Source organism: Anolis sagrei, chromosome 4 (assembly GCF_037176765.1).
Source record: "Anolis sagrei isolate rAnoSag1 chromosome 4, rAnoSag1.mat, whole genome shotgun sequence".
NCBI lineage: Eukaryota > Metazoa > Chordata > Lepidosauria > Squamata > Dactyloidae > Anolis > Anolis sagrei.
In genome coordinates this window covers 17,122,280-17,143,421 of record NC_090024.1, presented here as the reverse complement: position 1 = coordinate 17,143,421, position 21,142 = coordinate 17,122,280, and the positions used below count along the sequence as shown (strand labels likewise).

The following is a 21,142-nucleotide window of genomic DNA, read 5'->3' as shown; positions in this document are numbered from 1 at the left end:
AACACATAAGAAACAATTCTTGAGTTTCATAGAACATTTAGGGAAACAATTGTTTATGAGTAAAAGACTTATGACACACTATAAGGACATTTTGAGAAGCTAAGAGGCTCTGCACTTTGATAAAGCAACTCATATAATGATTTGCATGACTGTCTCCTTATATGACTTCATACTTTAAGAAATGAAAATGCAGAATTCAATTTTATTTATTTATTTATTTATTTGGTGCTAAAAACCAATGCTAGCACACCTCTTATATATATTGCACAGGGCTTATTTTATGTTGAAGAAATTTCAGTTTCTTTTCCCACCTCTATCCTAGTCCTGGCACCTGAACCCAACACTTTTTGTCTTACCAGGTCTTCACACTGGATAGCTCTTAGTTTCTTTGCAATATCCATGGCTGTTTCTCCAGCTTGGTTTACTATAAAATTTAAATAATAATTGTATTAATTAGTCAAATTATTCTAAAAAATACTGTAATTTATATTGCACTGTTCACTTTATCAACGACTGGAAACCATTTCGAAATTTTGTAAAAAGAAAGAAAGAAGGAAATGTTTTTAAACAAGGCTTTATAATTTAATCTGTCAGAATCTTTGTATGGAATGTATAAATAATAACCATCATGCTAGAAGGATAAATGGAAAAAAAATACTGTAACAGGAAGGAAGAATATGACTGTACATAACCCAAAGGACAAGATGTCACTACAATGGGATAGTTAGTTATAAGTATACTGATGTTATTTTGTGTCATTTTGAATTGAGTTAATTTAACCACGGCATTGAATGTTTGCCTTTTTTGTTGGCAAACTGTTCTGAGTCCCCCCCCGGGGAGAGAGGGCAGTCTATAAATAAAGTATTTATTATTTATTTATTATTAATGGGATGGTTGGGAGAAGGGAATGGCAGTCAAGTACATGACAACCTACTACCTGTCTGTGGGATTCTTTTGTTGGGGGGTGTTAGCTGGCCCTGATTGTCCTATGTCTGGAACATGGATGTTAGGAAATATTGCATTGGTTCATGTGCATATTTTTTATTTTTAAATTTGCATATTTATGAAAAAGAACACCAATACAAAAGAAACCATGAAAATGAACAAAATCTGGCTACCAGTATTCAAAAACTCTAAAATTAGGACATTAAATAAAGAGCAACACCCAGAAAATAGGGGAATTCCAGACATGGAACAACCAGGGACAGCTAACACCCCCAACAAAGGATTCCCACAGGCAGGTAGCAACCAGGCTTTGAAGCTGCAAGGATATTCAATGCTAATCAAGGTGACCAATAGCAACAGTCACACTTGCCTCAAACAGAAGGGACTTCTTTCTCCCACCTTGGACATTCCACAGATCTATAAACCTCAGTTCTCTATTTTCCAACAGACCTCATGACCTCTGAATATGCCTGCCATAGATGTGTGTGAAATGTCAGGAGAGAATGCTTTTGGAACGTGACCATACAGTCCAGAAAACTCACAGCAACCCAGTGATTCTGGCCATGAAAGTCTTTGACAACATATTAAATGTTATCTTGAATATTAATTACTTGAGATGTATTTTAAATGCAATGAAAATAGAGTTCAGAAATCACCAAGAGATTTGCACTTAAGAAAGTTTTTTTTAATTATGTAGGACAGTTTTCATTACTTCATAACTCCACCAGAACTGAAAAATCTTTTTTTCCTAATGAGTGCTATTTTTTCCCAGTGGACTTTAATGTCCCTGTTTTTACAACTTATATCCTTTTCAAACTTTCTATGGGGAACAGTGAAAATACAGATTGCTTACCTATATCTACTGTTGGCTTGCCCTTCAAAAGCAATTTCAAACATTCAGGCTTATTATATATACTGCAGTAGTGCAGAACCGTGTTTCCCAATGCTGTCTGTTTGTCCAGGTTCCCACTGAAAATCAAAGAGAAAACATGATTAGTGTTTGAATGACAAATGAGCTATACTTGTAGTGCGTAAGTGTGTTTTATTCTACATTGAGAAAGGTTTCCAACCAGATAACAAAACAAATATTAGGGATATGTTTTTGGTTCCCTTTAGTACTGGCCATAGTTTGAGATACTCCTATAATGCTACCCATCTCTCCCTATCAGATACATTATCCTTCTGTCATCACAGTCTTTGGAAGCTTTTAAACAGAGGCTGGATGGCCATCTGTCAGGGGTGATTTGAATGCAATATTCCTGCTTCTTGGCAGGAGGTTGGTCTGGATGGCCCATGAGGCCTCTTCCAACTCTTTGATTCTATGATTCTTCCCTCAGGTGGAGTAAGTTATCATTTTTGAACTCACGGCTAAGTATGAGTCACAAAGACCACGAAGAACTTAAGGCTGTGGTAGAAACCTCAATGAAAACATGAAATAAGCATCAAACTGCTTGGTATCTATATGTACTTTCTAAAAAAATTGTAATGCTGGTACACTTTCTTTGTTATAAAAAGCAGCTATGACAACTGGGAATGCAACCTAGTATGTTGGGGTAGCATTTTAATCCACCTCCTTCTGCCATTTGCCAGCCAGAAATCACTTTGTTTATTTTTCACTAAATATTTTACTTTCTGAAAATAGTAGCTTTTGGGGGAAACAGAAACCAGGAGGAAGGGGCCTTGCCAGAGAAAAAAAGCTGAGGAGAAAGAATTGGTTCCCCCCCCACTTGTGTAGTCTGCCATCCTGATTGGGCCTCTTTAGAGCTTATTTTAAAAAATGTTTCCAATGTTAAACATCATCATCATCAATTTATATAACACCATCAAGTGTACATGGTGCTTTACATCAATACATCAAATATATTCTTCCACACAGCCTATTAGACAGTCTGGACAAAAGCCATATAGTGACTCCAAACTGACCATTATCCAGTGAAGATAATGTTAATAAGGTAATCACGTGCTCTTCATAACTTAACTCTGCCAGCAGTTTTGCCGTAGGATTATGGACAAGCTAATGTCCTGGACTGGGGAAGGAAATTAAGAAGTTGAAGATGGTGAGTAAATCCTCCCCTCACTCTAGTCAGTACTCAGAGATCTAATGTTGGCTGATATGACATCATATCAAAATATAAGCAAAAGTAAAGGTTTTTCCCTGACAATGAGTCTAGTTGTGTCCACCTCTGGGAGGTGGTGCTCATCTCCATTTCTAAGCCGAAGAGCCAGCATTGTCTGTAGACACCTCCAAGGTCATGTGGCCAGCATGACTGCATGTAGCGCCGTTTCCTTCCCGCTGAATCGGTACCTACTCACATTCCCGCTGAATCAGTACCTATTCCACTATAATGAGCTCTCCTCTGCAAATAATCTGTCTCCGTTTTATTTCGCCTGAGTTTTTAATCTGTTTTTAACCAGCTTTTCTTTTATCCATTGCATGTAGCTTGCCCATGTTATTGTGATTGTGTTTATTGTAATCTTATATTGCTATGTTCGGTTTTATTTTATGTAGTTGTTGTTTTGGGCCTGGCCTCATGTAAGCTGCACTGAGTCCCCATCAGGGAGATGGTAGCGGAGTAAAAATAAAGGTTATTATTATTATTATTTGCATGAACTACTACAATGGCAGAAGCTGGGCCTAACAGTGGGAGCTCACCCCGCTCTCCAGATTCGTACCGCCGACCTTTCGGTCAGCAAGTTCAGCAGCTCAGTGGTTTAACCTGCTGTGCCACCAGGGGTTAATTCTACATTATGTTAGAATAATAAAAAAGGATGCAACTGGCCAAATCAAGCACACTCTTTGCCACTGCAGAAACTTGGGCATCCAGGCATATGGATTCAAGAATTGCATTCAATTGCAAGCCTGAATCTTAGGGGATGTAACCCAATTCAGCACAAACAGGATCTATGAACTGCTTTTTGACTGACTGACTGACTGACTGACTAGAAGCACCTTTGTTTTGTCTGGAATAATCTTCAATTTCTCGCTTTCATCCATCACATTACTGACCATCAGATATTTAGAATGAAAATAACTTTGGGTTGTTGTAGGTTTTTCGGGCTACATGGCCATGTTCTAGAAACATTCTCTCCTGGCCTCACAACCTCTGAGGATGCCTGCCATAGATGCAGATGGAACGTTAGGAGAGAATGCTTCCAGAACATGGCCGTATAGCCAAAAAATCCTACAACAACCCAGTGATTCCAGCCATGAAAGCCTTTGAAAACAACTTTGGTTTAAATGGGAAGAACAGACAGAGTCAACATAAGTTCTCCTCCAATTAACACAAGGAATGCATTGACACGAAATGATTAATCAAGCACTGTGTTTCAACTTCATTTAGGACCATACTATTAACAGCTATTAAAACACACAATGAGGTAATTTTTGCCTTCAAAACCAGTTTGCCTTCCAAATCGGATGCCTGGTACAGAATCAGAATTCTGTACCAGGAAAATCTGGCTGGAGCTGCAAATACCAGATCTTTAATTCAGAAAAAAGTTTTAAAGGTACAATCCAAGATATAAGCAAGCATATTTGCTTTACCTGTTTTGTACAAGGAAGTCAACCAGATGAAGTGAAGTGTGGTCAGCAGTCCGAATGGCTAAATGAAGGGCTGTTTCACCTGGCTCCTTAAGATGGACCAATAATGATGAAAATTATTATTTTTTATTCCCCAGACATTTACAAAATTATTCACTAAACTGATATTAACCAACAGTCTAATTTATGCAAAAACATAGGTAACAAAATACATGTAAACAAAAGAAGAAATTATAGTGGTGTATAAAAAGGTTAGCTTTGTTAGCTGATAATCATAATATATAATTATTTAGCTGGAAATGTAATATTACAACATGGAAGGGGAATGTATGACCTCTAATGACTTTCACCAGTGTTTATTCTAAGGCCTGATAGTACGCATTTGGAAAGCCCCATATTCTTCATCCCTGCCTTATATGGCTACATGGCTTATTTTCATTTACTATACCTTCTGAGTCCCTTGTGTGATGCCTTACCTGTCCAGGCTCCAGCAGTGGCTCCATTAGCTCAACCCCTTCTGCATAGACATGAATTAGTGCAAGTAAATCCCTGGATCTAACAGCCTCAAGTAGTTCATTCAGTTTCGCTGCTGCAGAACCGCATGTCTTTCTGGAGAACTTATGATCTACGTATTTAGCAGTAATAAATTCTTTACGAATAGTCCTGAAAATAGAACAAAATATTTCTAGGTATTAGCTTATAGCTTTCAAATAAATTATTACAAATGTGTTGTATTTGTGGTTAGAGATTAAATCTGAAAACTTTAAAAGAATCTAGTTGAAAGAACAAGCTAACAACAATAGGTTTTACCAGAGCTACTCCTTTAAGAGTACGAAACCAAGTGGCATTTTATATTTCAACTGGTTAGTAGTTTTGGGGGACGGGGGCATAATTTTGAATTGATTTGCTAATAATTAAGAGAAGATACAGTCAGTGACTTAATTATTTTTTTCAATTATCTGCTGGAAAGCATGAAACATGTGAAGTGACCATACAGTCTTCTGATAATCTTAATAAATTTACACCTCTGTTGACAAGCTTGGAACAGAACAGATTTGTCAAGACTGCATCCACATTTTAGCAATGAGGTCTTCTGATACCCCCTGTCCATTATACACAAAGGCCAATGGACCAAGCTGAAGGGAGGCGGGGTCTAAAGGAAGATGGAGAAGCCCTAAACATTTGATAAAGGAATTTCCAGATTGCTGTGTAAATCCTAAAGTATCTCTAGTTCAAGTCGGGTTCAACCAGGAATTAAAGGTAACAAAGAGTTGCTTCCATCCTTTCCCCAGTTACGCCTCTTTTACATTACATTATAAATGCTGGATGTGTTACAGAGGTGTGTAATTTGGCCAAAAGGCATGCCATTTCATGTTCCATTGCTGGCTGGACCCTTATTCTGTTTACCGGGAAGTTACTCGAAAGGAGAGCAGTGTTTCCGTTTTCATTCAGCAGAGATAAAGCCCATTGGCTACAATGGGAAATTTTAAAGGATCAGTCCTCAGCCATTTTAAGGCCTATCAGCATGGAACCTACCTTAGTTTTAGACCTCATTTATAACTGCAGGCCTGCCAAATTTCAAAACAATTCACCAATCTACTGATTTTAATGAATTATTTTAAGTTTTAAGCATAACATTTTCAAAATAAGACAAACTGCAAGAGAGGGTTCTGGGAATTCTAGTTGCCCATTGTGTCCATTCTCTGCCAATTAAAGCATGGACACCACCAGGCATTTTACTGGCTGCGAAACACACACACACACACAGAAACTTCAAATCCTGTCATGCTCCGAGAGGAACTTTTCAATGACTACCCTATGCAAGGGCTGCTGGGAAAGCGAGTTCCCAGAGCCCTCTCTGGAGGAGAAGGAAACATTCCCAAAAACTGCTCAAGGGCAAGTTCTGTTCCCGATATCTAATTGCTTTTAGTTTATTTTAAACGTTCAATTTTATCTTTTATCTTTTAAACTTTTAAACTGAAGACTGTTGTTCATACTCCCACTTTGTGAAAAAAAATGTATGGAGGCTGCTTCTGTGAGGGGAGAAAAAGATACACGGCAGATCCCCTGCCTCAGGTATATTGCGGACTTAACTCTTTCTTCTCCAGAACTGAAAAAAAATCAGACTCCCTGAATCTGTTTTCCTGGGCTTTTTTCATTTCCCTCCTCCCTGTTCTGTTTTAAAAATTATTGAATACATCCCACTGAAAACTATAAATCTTTTCATTAGCAGTGATTCAGGTCCAAGCCTAATGTGTTATCCTCAAATGTTCTCTACAGCTCTGAATATTGTGACTTCAAACATGTTGCTTTTAGATACACAGACACACACACACACAATCTTACATAATAATAGTACTCTAAAATTGAATGGAATGTTGTGAAAAATAGCTCAAAAACTGATATTAGTACTTAACAAAACTAATAATTGTCTTGGTTTTGTTTTATAGGAGCATTTTTGCTTCATGAATCAATGTAATTCCCAATAACTTTTATTACTTACATATCACTTGATGGTGTGGGCTTGAGAGAAGGACTTGGTAAGTTCCCCTCCATAATATCATTAAAACTATTGTTTCCTATGTTCTTGGCCAGCTGTGGAAGATATGAAACATAAAGAGTTTAAATTAGCAACTTCTACATCCTGACATCAAGTACAGCAGGTTTTAAATTATTACTAGTAGGGAAACATATTCATCCTAATGCTATCTTATTTTATAATGTTCTTACCAAGAGTTCAGATGTTCCTAATTTGTCTAGCTCTAACGACTGTATTCGGGAGATATGCACACCCATTTCTCTATGGATTCCGGAACACTCTATACACGTTAAAATGCCCAGGTTAGTTGAAAGCCATGTTGGATCTGAATACAAAAAGAGGAAAACTTACATTAGAAATAATCTCATTTTACTTTTCATTCAAATTATAATAACAGTAATAAGTTTTATTTGTATCCTGCTAGCATCTCCCCGGAGGGACTCAGGGCAGCTCACAGGTTGCACTCAGGAGTGTCACACAATACACGTACCATAAAATATAAAAGGTCAAATTAATAACAGTAACATTAACCCATTACCCATAAAACAAAAAAACCCTATCAATTAAAAATACTAAAAGACCTGACAAGCTATAAAATAGCAGCTATGAACAATATTTGTCCTCGTAAAGTAAAACAGTAAGTTTACAAATATAGTTAACTTATACAAAAAAGTTAAAGTAAGTTTACAAATATAGTGATTCATAATCACTAAACATGGTCAAAAGCTTGTGTTAAAAGCCATGATTTCAGATGTTTACGAAAAACCTGGAGGATGGGTGTTACCCCAATCTCTTTGGGGAGAGCATTCCAAAACTGGGGAGGGCATTCCAAAGCTTTGGGGGGGGGGGGTCGCCACCGAGAAGGCCCTCTCTCTCATCCCCACCAACTGTACAATGTGCTTATGGATATTTTATTACCAAAAGTCTATTGACTTTTCGTAAATCAAACACTAAATTTGATTGTCTAAAAATGTCTTAGAACAATTTTCTCAGGCAATTTTACATTAACTCAAATACATTTAATGTGCAGAACATACCTGGTGAGCCACAATCACAGCAAACATCATTTCCAGGTAACCTCTGTATATCATCAATAATGGCTTTTGTCAGATCATCTAAACTGTTTTCTCCTGTGCTTTGTTCTCCTTGGAATGCCATATTTAAAGCCTCTTCTTTGCTGTTGGTCAATACTGATATCCATCTAATATAAAATATATAAAAAAAGGCAGCAATCTATAAAAGAAAACAGTCTGGAAGCATGAAAGAGCAGATTGAGTGAGTGTATAAGAATCTTTTTTGGAAAAAAACACAATTAACATACAAAAATATGACATCAAAAATAAAATAAGACAGCAGAAAATGGGTAAAGTTTGAAAATGCTCAATAAGTTATTCAGGTTTTCTGCACTTGAGCAAATACTGAGCAACTGTAGTTAAATCTGGAACAAGGTAAAAACTCAAATGTGCTTTTAAGCGGACAGAAATAATGAGATAAAGATATTCCCAAGTACTGTATATACTCGAGTATAAGTCGACCCGAATATAAAACGAGGCATCTAATTTTACCACAAAAACTGGGAAAACGTATTGACTCGAGTATAAACCGAGGGTGGGAAATGCAGCAACTACTGGTAAATTTCAAAATAAAAACAGATACCAATAAAATTACATTAATTGAGGCATCAGAAGGTTAAATATTTTTGAATATTTACACAGCACTGTAATTTAAGACTGTCCAACTCTGATTCTAAGCATCTTCAATGTGCTTATGTATCCTTCCAATAATAATAAAGAGAATAACATAATAAATATAATAATAATAATAATAGAGTAAAATAATTGATATGTAATAATAACAGTAATAATACATTAAACTAATAAATGTAATAATAACAATAATAAATAGACTAAAATAATACATGTGGTAATAACAATAATAAATGTAGTAAAATAATAATGTAATAATAAGAGTAAAATGATAAATGTAATAATAATAATAATAATAATAATAATAAAAATAGAGTAAAATAATACATGTAATAAAAATAATAATAACAGAGTAAAATAATAAATAACCTTGACCCGAGTATAAGCCGAGAGGAACACTTTCAGACTATAAAAAGGGCTGAAAAACTAGGCTTATACTCAAGTATATACAGTAATTGAAACATTACTTAGAAATATTTCAGAGAAAAAAATAATCATAAGCAAATATCACCCGGAATCTTTGATCAAATTCTACCATCTTATGTCCATATGCCATTCAAAGTACCCTATCCTATTTCCTATCTGCCTTGCAATTAATAAAGCAAAATGGGAAGTGCCAGGGTTCTTTTTTTCTGTAAGGGCAAATAATAAAACACTGTTTTTGTATTTAATTCTCATCCTAAAGCTTGATACAATCACTTAAACATTACAGAAAGCAAGCCCCCACAGACTGCAAGTGAGTTCACATTCAGTGAACATCCTATCATCTTGCAAATGCATACCACATCCTTTGGGCAACTGCACAGAAGTTGACAAGTTCCAATATCAAAGCTGTACAACATCTATGTAGTTGGCAGCAAGACAGGCATCCTAGATTTTGACTTGATATATAACAGCTTAACACAGTGAAACTGCATTGGTACAGCAACACCATCAAAGATCTTGCACAAGATGTACATACAAAAAACAGAGTAATATTAAGTTATAGTACTTTGAATGCCAGTGGGAGAAAAGAAGGTATCTGCCTTCTTCAAGACTAGACTACAAAACTGCTGTACTGTATAAGCTAAGCTGCTCAACAGTCATGAGCCCTGTATTTGTCTCATTTGTTTCTTTTGTGTTTTCGTTTCGGACTGTTCATTTGGATGGCATAAAATGTTGCACCCCCTCCTGTTCAGAAATATCAGTGAAACAAAAGGTAAATAGGAACAGTACTATTTGGTCAGCTGAATTTAGGCCCTGGCAGGCACTACAGCTGAGCACCGAGAACCTCTTATTTGGTGCTTGGCTGTAGGCTCTGGCGCTTTGCCACTCTCACAACCACCATGTCAGACTACACAGAGAAGCCATTGAAATCCATAAGCATGTGGACAATTTCAACAGAAAGGAGGAAACCATGAAAATGAACAAAATCTGGCTACTAGTATTAAAAAAACTCTAAAATTACAACAGCAAAACAACAAAGAGGTAACAATCTGGGACATCTAATCACCTCTCAACAAAAGATTGCCCCAGGCACTGCCAGGCCATCAAATGCTAATCAAGGTGGTCAGTTGAAACATTCAAACCTAGCTCCAGCAGACAAGAGTCCTTTGTCCCACCCTCGTCATTTCACAGATATATAAACCCTTTTTCTTAGTTCCAACAGACCTCACTACCTCTGAGGATGCTTGCCATAGATGCAGGCAAAACGTCAGGAGAGAATGCGTCTAGAACATGGCCATATAGCCCAAAAAAACCTACAACAACCCAAAGCTATGATTTCATTTATTGCCTTTGGGGTATCTTAAATAATGGAGCATGTAAACGGATAATTAACTAGGAAAAATAGATGTAAGATCTGCACTGAGCCAATGGGGTAAAGTGGTCTGAGTATTTGACTAAGAATCTGGAAGACATGGGTTCAAATTCCCACTTATCCATGGAATCCATTGGGTGATCATGAGCATTCCACACTCTCTCAGCCTCAGAGGAGGGCAATTTATCCTATGAATAAACCTTGCATACAAAAACCCCGATAGTAGGCTTGCCTTTATGTCATCATATGTCAGAAGTGACATGAATACACAACAAAAACAACTACTTCAAAGATGATTTCTGACACATGCCAAGAAAGCAAAAGTGACTATCCTTTAAGAGATAATTGTACAAGATCTGCCATAACACGATTGCTTTAGCTGTGTGTTATCTGAAGATATGGCAATAAATTGCATGTAGAAACGGAAGTAAAATGTGAACTACAAAGTCAGAAAACACCCTTTGCAAGACAGAGAAGCCTTTCTATTAAAACTGGGGAAGGGAGCTAAGAAACAGGGAACATAGCTAGATTATATTCATTTACACAGGTGAGTTGGCATTCATCAGGAAATTTCAAAAGAGACTGTATCCAGCAAAGGCCTGAAATAGCTGGGAATGAATAACTGAAATTGCAGTGCTGTGTTTCAACTTCTGAGAACATGTATATGGGTACATAGGGGAGAACTATCAGCTTAGCAGAAAGCACATTCTTATGTCATTTTTGTATGGTAACATAATGGGGGCAAGTGACTATGAGAAAGGCATGTAGAAATGACATGAATTAGGAAAGTGAAAAATGGGTTTTTACTTCACACTATAGAAAAAAATGAAATAAAAAGGAAAATAAGTGGATATATATGAAAGTCAAGAAGAAAGCGCAAAAGCTGGGTTGCAGCTAAACATAAAAAAACCCCCAAGATTATGGCAACAAGACTGATTGACAACTGAGAAATAGAGGGAAAAAACATGGAGGCAGTGACAGACTTTGTATTTCTAGGTGCAAAAATTACTGCAGACGCAGACTGCAGCCAGGAAATCATGAGACGCTTACTTCTTGGGAGGAGAGCAATGACCAATCTCGATAAAATAGTGAAGAGTAGAGACATCACATTGGCAATGAAGAAGATCTGCATAGTTAAAGCAATGGTATCCCCGTAGTCACCTACGGATGTGAGAGCTGGACCATAGGGAAGGCTGAGCGAAGGAAAATAGATGCTTTTGAACTGTGGTGTTGGAGGAAAGTTCTGAGAGTGCCTTGGACTGTGAGAAGATCCAACCAGTCCATCCTCCAGGAAATAAAGCCCGACTGCTCATTGGAGGGAGGGATAGCAGAGGCAAAGATGAAGTACTTTGGACACATCATGAGAAGAAAGGAAAGCTTAGAGAAGAGTATGATGCTGGGGAAAATGGAAGGAAAAAGGAAGTGGGGACAACCAAGGGCAAGATGGATGGATGGCATCCTTGAAGTGACTGGATTGACCTTGAAGGAGCTGGGGGTGATTATGGCCGACAGGGAGCTCTGGCGTGGGCTGGTCCATGAGATCATGAAGAGTCGGAAACGACTGAATGAATGAACAACAACAACAACAAATATGAAAGTCAAAAAAAGGTAAAGGTTTTCCCGTGACATTAAGTCCAGTCATGTCTGACTCTGGGGTGTCGTGCTCATCTCAATTTCTAAGCCGAAGAGCCGCCGTTGTCCGTAGACACCTCCAAGGTCATGTGGCCAGCATGACTGCATGGAGCGCTGTTACCTTCCCGCCGGAGCAGTACCTATTGATCTACTCACATTTGCATGTTTTCGAACTGCTAGGTTGGCAGAAGCTGGGGCTGACAGCGGAAGCTCACGCCACTCCACAGAATTGAACCTGCAACCTTTCGGTCAACAAACTTAGCAGCTCAGCACTTTAACCTACTGTACCACCAGGGGCTCCATGAAAATCAAACTGGACCTAAAAAGTGGCAGCTTAAATTAATGGCAAATTGATAGGAAGAAAATCAACACATTTGACATATGGTGCAGGAGAAGAGTTCTGTGAATACCATGGACTCCTAAAAAGACAAATAAATGGATCCTAGAGCCAATCAAGATTGAACTTTCTCTAGAAGTCAAGATGACTCAGTTGAGACTATATTACTTTGGACATAACATGAGAAGATATGACTCACTAGAAAAGACAATAATGCTTTTCTTGGAAGACAGAAGAAAAAGAAGAAGACTACAGTCCAGATGGATACACAAAATCAAGGAAGGCACCGTCTGCAAGACCTGAGGAGGGCTGTTGAATGTTGATGATACAGTGACTCATAGGTGGGCATAGATCAGAGCCAACAGCAGAAAAACAACAACAACAAATAAGGCCATAGAAGTCTAATAGAATAAACTGTTTGGCAGCTCTTCTCCATTAAGTGAACATATATAAGTTAAAGGAGGATGAGATCTAGCCTCAAATATAATGCATGAGTCATTGGAGGCACACTGTGAAGCATAAGTACACATACTTCTGCTTCACAGTAACAGCAACATTTTAGCTCGCATATTAGTTCATGAATATTACCAATAAATATTTTAAAACTGCAAGGCAGCCGTTCATTTCCAACTAATAAATCAACCATAGTGCAAAACAAATTAAAAATCTCAGAGGTACATGGTGTTCTATGATTTATGTATAAATAGCTTGAAATAAAATTGAACCAACACTCAATTACAGTTATTTAAATCCTGGTTTCAATGTCTAAGTCAGGAAAGACTACTTGTTTTCTTTAATTTACTGCTGATAAATCCAGGTCTTTAAAAACATCAAATTCAGCATCAAATTATTAACAAAGGTCTTATAGCTAGAAAAACATTTCCAGGACTGAAACTGAGCAGTAATTACTTGCTCCGTTGAACTATATTATTGCACATGGAAAGTAATATTAACATGAAACTTCATGGCAATACAGTAAATAACTTCTTTTTCATATGTTCTACTCGAGTTCGTATATATTCTAGCAGACTGTACCCTTCACTCACAGAAGAAGCTGTTAACTAACAATGATTTCATATGCGTTCTATGTATTATACATAAGCCTAAAAGAAGGCCGCAGTGGCGCAGCAAGTTAAACCACTAAGCTGCAGAACTTGCTGACAGAAAGGTTGGCGGTTCGAATCCATGGAATGGGGTAAGCAAATGTGAGTAAATCAGTAGGTACCACTTTGGTGGGAAGGTAACAGTGCTCCATGCAGTCATGCTGGCCACATGACCTAGGAGGCGTCTATGGACAACACCAGCTCTTCACCTTAGAAACTGAGATAAGCACCACCATCTAGAGGCAGACTAAATTAGACTTAATGTCAAGGGGAAACCTTTACCTTTACCCTTAAAAGCAGGGTGCAAAAGATATGACACTCAAACTTCCTGCTTTATAATATTCACATCAAACCCAAAGCTGCTCTCAAGCTGGACAACAGCTAGGCAGATGCCATTAAATATAAATTATTATATTCCCTCATTATTTTTATGATAAAATGAAAACTTTCAAGACCAGGACATTACACGGTGAAAGTGAAGGGGGAAAAAGAGCCACATTGGGGATTTCACACTGTAATGTTTCATTTATTAATCCTGACTTGGGTTTGGAGAGGACAAAAAGGAACAGGAAAGTAAATGTGTATGTTAGATTTACAGCTGTAAATAGTTGCTCCTAGAGAGTCAGCTGAGAGGGGATCTTGATAAAAGTAGGGAGATATTCTTTTTCCAGAAATGAATTGCCAGTGAATCAACTTGTGCGTTTAAAACCTAAGAAGGTGCGTGACTCATTTCATGTCAGACCGGGAATGTGGATAACTTTTATCTTATGAGAGAAACTAAAATGATCTCTGAATATTTTGAGCTAAATGATTCATCCTTTACATAATATATGATGGAGTAATGAAAGCAAAGTAAGTTTGCACATACTGGAAACAGAACTCACGTTTCTGCTGACAGAATCAAGTGTACAGAATGACAGATAACTTCCCTTTCACAATCTGGACAGCTAGTGCTATATTTTAAAGTGCTATTAGATGAGCCACACTTAGCCTACTCACACTCTGCCAAGAAAGAGGCCCTTCCTACCTGAAGTGAATCTGGAACTCAAATATCTACATTATAATGGACATGAGAAAAACAATCAACTATAGAACTGGAAAAACCTAGAAGGAGCTAATGGAAAAGCCCAGAAAGAAGAGAGCTAGACAAAGTTAAGGATTAAGACCACAATTTCTGGAAGTATTGGAAGGTAAGCTGCATGCAATATCCTGTAATTATACAAACTAATTACAAATAAAAAAAACTTAGGGAAAACTACCCATAAATATAGGAGACCATCCAAAACACAAACAAAATATTAAAAGTACTCTGTGTGTGTGTGTGTATGTGTTTATATATATATATATGTGTGTGTGTGTGTGTGTGTGTGTATTCATTCATATATTTATATCCCGCCCTTCTCCCCACAAGGGGGACTCAGTGCGGCCTCACATGAGCATCAGAGGATGCTAACAGCATAAATATATATCAATAGTGAAGTATCCCTCAAATGAATGTATGCATATAATGCAAGACATATGCCAAAAGCAGGGAAGATTGCTTTCATTCACTATTTTAGAAGTGAACAAAACACAACTTCTGTACTGTCAAGAAATAAAAGTACTCTTACGCTACGTAGTCTTGCTCATCTTCTGCCTGAAAGTGGTATGTTCTGTTATCTGGAACAAAAACATGTTAATTGTCAAAAGAATGAACATGAATAATGGTTCTTAACATCAAATCATTTAAACTTTTCAAGAAAAAATATTCATAGTAACCAAAACATAGTTGAAATGAATAGGCGGAACTTCAATCAGTTCCAATGAGTAACATTTTGGTCAGTGTTTTGAATAATAATATAAGTCAACTTGTTCACTGAACAAACAGCCCATGACAATCTAATCTAAATTATGTTACGGCACATGTGCTAATCAGCTTTAAACATAACATACGTGATATCAGGTCAAAAGACTTCTTATCTTCAGCATTTGGTTTCACTTGGCAGGTTAATAAATTCAATTTCGCAGGTTGCCTGTTTGACTGAAAAAGAAAAAAGCGCATTTTTATTTAGAGCTAATACAACAGATGGCCATTTTTCCCTTGCTGAATTTTAGATTCCTTTTGCCCCTAATCAATTTATCTGTATGCTAAAATATCAACTTATTATGCAAGAAGACAAATACAACTTTATCATAAATAATGGAGTCATACTGGTAGAAATGTTTGGATGCATGAGCTGTTTTTAAATCAAGTTATTCAAAGAAAATTCTGAATTCCATTTTACCAAACCTATGATTTAATCAAGTTTTATAGTGTTTCAATTTATTTTAGTAAGGAGCAGCCAGTGGCGCAGTGGGTTATATCCTTGTGCTGGCAGGACCACTGATCAATAGGTCAGTGGTTCAAAACTGGGGAGAGCAGGTTGAGCTCCCTCTATCAGCTCCAGCTCCCCATGTGGGGACATGAGAGAAGCCTCCCACAAGGATGATAAAACATCAAAACATCCCAGCATCCCCTGGGCAACATCCTTGTAGATGGCCAATTCTCTCAAACCAGAAGCGATTTGCAATTTCTCAAAGTCGCTTCTGACACACACACACACACACAAATAGTTAACTACTACAGGATTTAGGATAGTGATTTGTGTTCATTTGGCTGTGTATTCTTGTATTTTGTCTTTTACTGTTGATATGGCCAGTGGACGTCCATATATTCCGGGGTACAAGACGACTTTTTGACCCTGGAAACCCCTTTCAAAAGTTGGAGGTCGTCTTGTACCCCAGGTATAGGTTGGCAGGGATGGAGGAGAGCTTTCTGCCTTCCTTCCTGCCTTCCTTCTTCGCCGGACTCAGCTTCGTCCTGCCCGGCAGTCCCAGGGAGAAGCTGCCAGATCAGGAGGAGCATGCACACTCCCTCTTCCCCTTGCTCGAGCACTGGCTAGCTTTGGGGAGAGAAAGGGAGGAAAGAGAGGGAGGAAGGCAGCAATGTCCCGAGAGTTCAGAATGCTCATTGATTGAAGGTGAACTATGAATCCCAGCAGCTCCCAAATGCCAAGGTCAGTTTTCCCCAGACCCCTCCAGTATTCTCTGTTGCTCATGGGAATTCTGTGTGCTTTTTGATTACAGGTGGACTATAAATCCAAGGAGCTTCCATATGTCAAGGTCTATTTTCTCCAAACTCCACTAATGTTCAAATTTGGGCATATTGAGTGTTCATGTCAAGTTTGGTCTAGATCAATAGTTGTTTGGGTTCAAAGTGCTCTCTGGATGTGTGAACTACATCTCCCATTAATAACTGTCAATTCCTCCCAAACCCTTCCAGTATTTTCTGTTGGTCATGGGCAGGCATGCAGACCGGGGGGGGGGGCGCTTGATGGGCTTCAGCCCCCCCTGAAATTCTCATGGTGGTCCACGAGAAGGCCTTACTGGTACATTATTTAAACTGTTATATTTATTCATATCATGATCTGATCACCATGCTCAATATATCCCTTATGCATGGGGGTATTGGGGTAACGATACAAAAGGTTTGCTAGGGTACACCCTCTTTCACTCAGACTCAGCCCCACCCCCGAAACAAACTCAGCTCCCCCCGAAACAAAATCCTGGCTATGGGCCTGGTCATGGAGGTTCTGTGTGCCAAGTTTGGTCCAGGTCTGTAATTCGTGAAGGTCTCAGTGGTCTGTGGAAGTCATAGCTGAATCAGTTGAAGGTACTGCAATTCCCATCATCCGTTGTCCATCGTGCCCCAAACATTGTTTTTGTGATTAATCACTATGCTTTAATTATGTTCTATTTGTAACAATGGAAGTACATCCTGGATATCAGATTTTACATTACATTTATAAGAGTAGCAAAATTACAGGTTTGGTTTGTGTGATTTTAATAATGGATGCAATTGTTTTTAGATGTTTTTAATTCTTTAGTTTGGACCTCCCTCCTTCTCTCCCTCCCTTAACGGGGTTGGAGGAGGAGGCGGAAGAGGGGTGGACTTATACGGTGAGTATATCCCAAACTCTATATTTTAACTGGAAAAGTTGGGGGTCGTCTTATACACCCATGTGTCTCATACGCCGGAAAATAAGGTAATCATCAAACAAATCTATCAAAGAAAATTCACTTTTGAGCCAAAGTTGTAAGCAAAACTTATGCTATGATTTGCATCTTTGTTTTCCTTTATGAATGCTCCCCTGTTCACAGCGAGTAATTTCTACTGTGACTGCCTGACTACACAAAGTGACTGTAGCCAAATGCAAAGCAAAAATGATTGTAGCCAATCAGCCTATTTGTTCCTCAACCTACTTTAAGAGGGACTCAAATGGATAAGTGATAGGCAGCAAAACATGCTTTTCCCTCCCAAAGAGAGTCAAAGGGGGCAGAGTCAAAGGGATTATTTTAATTCAACTTGTTTGTAATCTTAGCTATAACAAGATGTTGTTGTTTTTTGAAAAACGTGTATAGCGAGGAAATCAGGGGCTGTAATTGGTAACGACCACAATGTGGACTGGATCTTGAACAATGCATTTTCACATCAAATTAAGTGATGTTATTAATATACTCATGACGAATGTATGCTAATATGCCTCTAGCTGCTTGTGGTTTTGAGGCAGGCTAAACACAAGGGGGCAATGTCAGCTCAAGGTTAAAAATGAAGAAAAGATTATTGTCTTCAATCATGAAAATGACTCCCCTCATTTAACCTCAGTTTTCTCACTGGTTGCAACCCCAGCACCTCTTTTCCTGTCTTAATTCATGGTTTCTAATGGTCAAGAATGCTAAAATCTCTGTTCCAAATTCACAAAAAATATGTACAGTATGATCTAAGGCCTTCAAGACCTTCTGAGTTTCATTGCATAATATAACAAATATGAACACTGGCATTAACCTTTTCAAAATGGCCTTTAAATAGAATAGCTTCCTTGGACTATGTATCTATCAAATGCAAAAGGAAAAAATACTTTGGGTGGAACCCAGATAGTGTTTTTTCCCTCCTCCTCCCCCCAAAAAAACCCCCACAGACACAGTGTTTTCATGCCTCCACATTCTCAACTGCTCAGAAAAGTCCCATTTGAATTTCTGTATGTATGTTTTTTAAGGTGAAGTTGTTGGGTGGTTTTTTTTTTTTTTTTTTTTGGTAAAATTCCAATTTTCATTAAAATGTATTTTGTAGGAAACATTGCATTTCTGGAAACAATTAGTTTTTTAAAAATATATAAACCATATGATCTTTCTTCGCAGAAAATTTTTTTTTGCAAAAAAATATCCTCAGACAGAATAATTTCCTTCAAAAGTTTGGGCAATGCAAATTTGAAGCAACAACCGTGCAACAGGGTTGTACTTTCAAAGCATAAGGTAATGAAGAAAAACACCCTCTAACATCAATTTTTTTTTACTTCATTTCTACCCTGCCTTTCTTGACCCAAGAGGGAACTCAAGGTGGCTTACAAATTCAGCAAAAATTCAATGCCGCACAGGTAAACAATAAAACACATCTCATAAAAATATAGTCAATCTAAGCATATAAACAATCAAAACTCATAACAATCTGTCAAGCAAATTAAAAACTACATATAAAACAAGTCATGATCTCATGTCCAAATAGTTTTCCAAAATCCATAGTCCATTATTGAAGCAGTCTCATTCTGTATTTTCCTATTCACCAAATGCCTGTGTAAAAAGCCAGGTCTTAAATCTCTTTCTAAAAACCAGGAGGGATGAGGCCTGCCTGATGTCACTGGGGAGGGAGATCCACAGCCAAGGGGCCGCTACTGAGAAAGCTCTGTCTCTCGTCCCAACCAATCACGCTTGCGAACAGGTTGGGAAAGACAGCAGAGCCTCCCCAGTCGATCTTAAAGCTCTTGTAGGCTCAGTGAGAGAGATGAGTTCAGACTGGTAAGTTCTACCATTTGGGTTTCCATTTGCATTTATTGTAACCCATGTCTCTACTATTCAGCCGCCCTGAGTCCCCCTTCTGGGGTAGAGAAGGGTGGGGTACAAATATTTGAAATAATAAAATAGGCTCTTTTGGGGACACTCTTATCAGTCCTCTTATCAGCCAAATATTTAATTCAAACACATTCAAAACTTGATACAATAACCTTCAAAATTGTGGAGTTTGTTTCCAAAAAGTACCAAACAAAAAAGGAATAATGAGTTGTAGGTGGCAGTACATCATTGGCTAGGAGTGGAAAATTATGTACAGATCAATTTTATCAAAATGCATCAAATCACTTTGGTACAGAATATGGAAAATTGCATTTTACAGCACAAGAATGCATATCCTCAACAGCATGGTTTTTTTTTCTGATTCCTGTAATATTTGTTCAGATGGCTTTGGTACGTTTTGGAAACAAGCTCCACAATTATAGGCATTCCCACCAAAAGCTAAAATTTTAAAGACACTGTAATGAAACCCACTCATTTCCATGTGTACTCTTATTTGTTAATCTTAGAAGAGTTCATAAAAGGGAAACACTAAGTAATACTGCCAGATAGTGGGGGGAAAGAAAAAACCTCTCTTGAAGATAACTGAGGGAGGGAGGGGGGCATTTTTAGTTCTTTAAAGAGGGAATTGCAGAGGTGGGGGTGATCATGGAGAAGGCCCCCTCTCTTGTCCCATCAGCCGCGCTTGAGATGAGGGTAGGATTGAAAGCAGGGCTTCCTCTGCAAACCACAGCACTTGTGGTGAGCTGTATAAGGAGATGCTGTTTTTCAAATAGTCTGGGCCCAAACCATTTACGGCTTTATAGGTATTAACCAACACTTTGTATTTAGCCCAGATGCAGACTGGCAGCCAGTGGAGCTGCCGTAGCATGGGAGTGGTTCTCTCCCTGTATGATGCTCCAGTTAGTAACCTGGCTGCCGATCTCTGAACCAGCTGTAGCTACCAAACTAACTTCAAAGGCAGCCCCACGTAGAGAGCATTGCAGTAGTCCAAACGGGAAGTGACTAAGGCCATGATGGTGAACCTATGACACGAGTGTCAGCACTGACACGCATTGCTATTTTTGATGACACGCAGACACATGCGGCCACATACAAAGAAATACACCTTATAAGAGCCAATCTAATTCCATCCTTAAATTTGTAAAAGGCTCTACAAATTTAACATCTGCACGTTTGAGCATTGTTCACTCCATAACTCAGAATGGATTATACATTTTTCTTATTTAAACTATAAATATTGCAAACTCATGGGTTTTTTTTTCTCAAAGTGACACTCCACCCAAGTTATGCTCAGGTTTTTTGGCAAATTTTGACACACCAAGCTCAAAAGGTTGCCCATCACTGGACTAAGGCATGGAGTACCTTGACAAAATGTAGGGTTGTTTCCACTGGAAGAGTATAATCAAGAGTGAGGGAGTGATATGTATTGCCAGATCGCAGGGTTCTTGTCCAAAATCCACAAGGAAAAGAAAGCAATCTCAGGGATTGGAAGAGACCTCACCTGGAAGGATATTATATCCCCCTTCCATTGAAATTCTCCCTCCAATCCACCAAAAATCTGCTCTGTTTCTGGAAAGCTCTGAGAGCTTTAGGGTGAAGAGGCTGAAAATCTCAAC

The 21,142-nt window shown here is 38.1% G+C and overlaps 1 protein-coding gene across 5 annotated transcripts in view; it reads right to left on the bottom strand.

The window, feature by feature from the left end:
* Window positions 1-21,142, bottom strand: part of ASAP1 (ArfGAP with SH3 domain, ankyrin repeat and PH domain 1) — a 178,994-nt gene that overhangs the window by 30,361 nt on the left and 127,491 nt on the right. For all 5 annotated transcript variants that reach the window (XM_060775871.2, XM_060775877.2, XM_067467283.1 and 2 more), the window contains 9 exons: window positions 15,534-15,621; window positions 15,212-15,260; window positions 8,063-8,226; window positions 7,217-7,350; window positions 6,990-7,081; window positions 4,963-5,149; window positions 4,490-4,575; window positions 1,799-1,914; window positions 357-424 (listed from right to left, as the gene is read on the bottom strand). In XM_060775871.2, coding sequence (XP_060631854.2) covers window positions 357-424; window positions 1,799-1,914; window positions 4,490-4,575; window positions 4,963-5,149; window positions 6,990-7,081; window positions 7,217-7,350; window positions 8,063-8,226; window positions 15,212-15,260; window positions 15,534-15,621 — 984 coding nt within the window. The remainder of the gene's footprint in view (window positions 1-356; window positions 425-1,798; window positions 1,915-4,489; window positions 4,576-4,962; window positions 5,150-6,989; window positions 7,082-7,216; window positions 7,351-8,062; window positions 8,227-15,211; window positions 15,261-15,533; window positions 15,622-21,142) is intronic.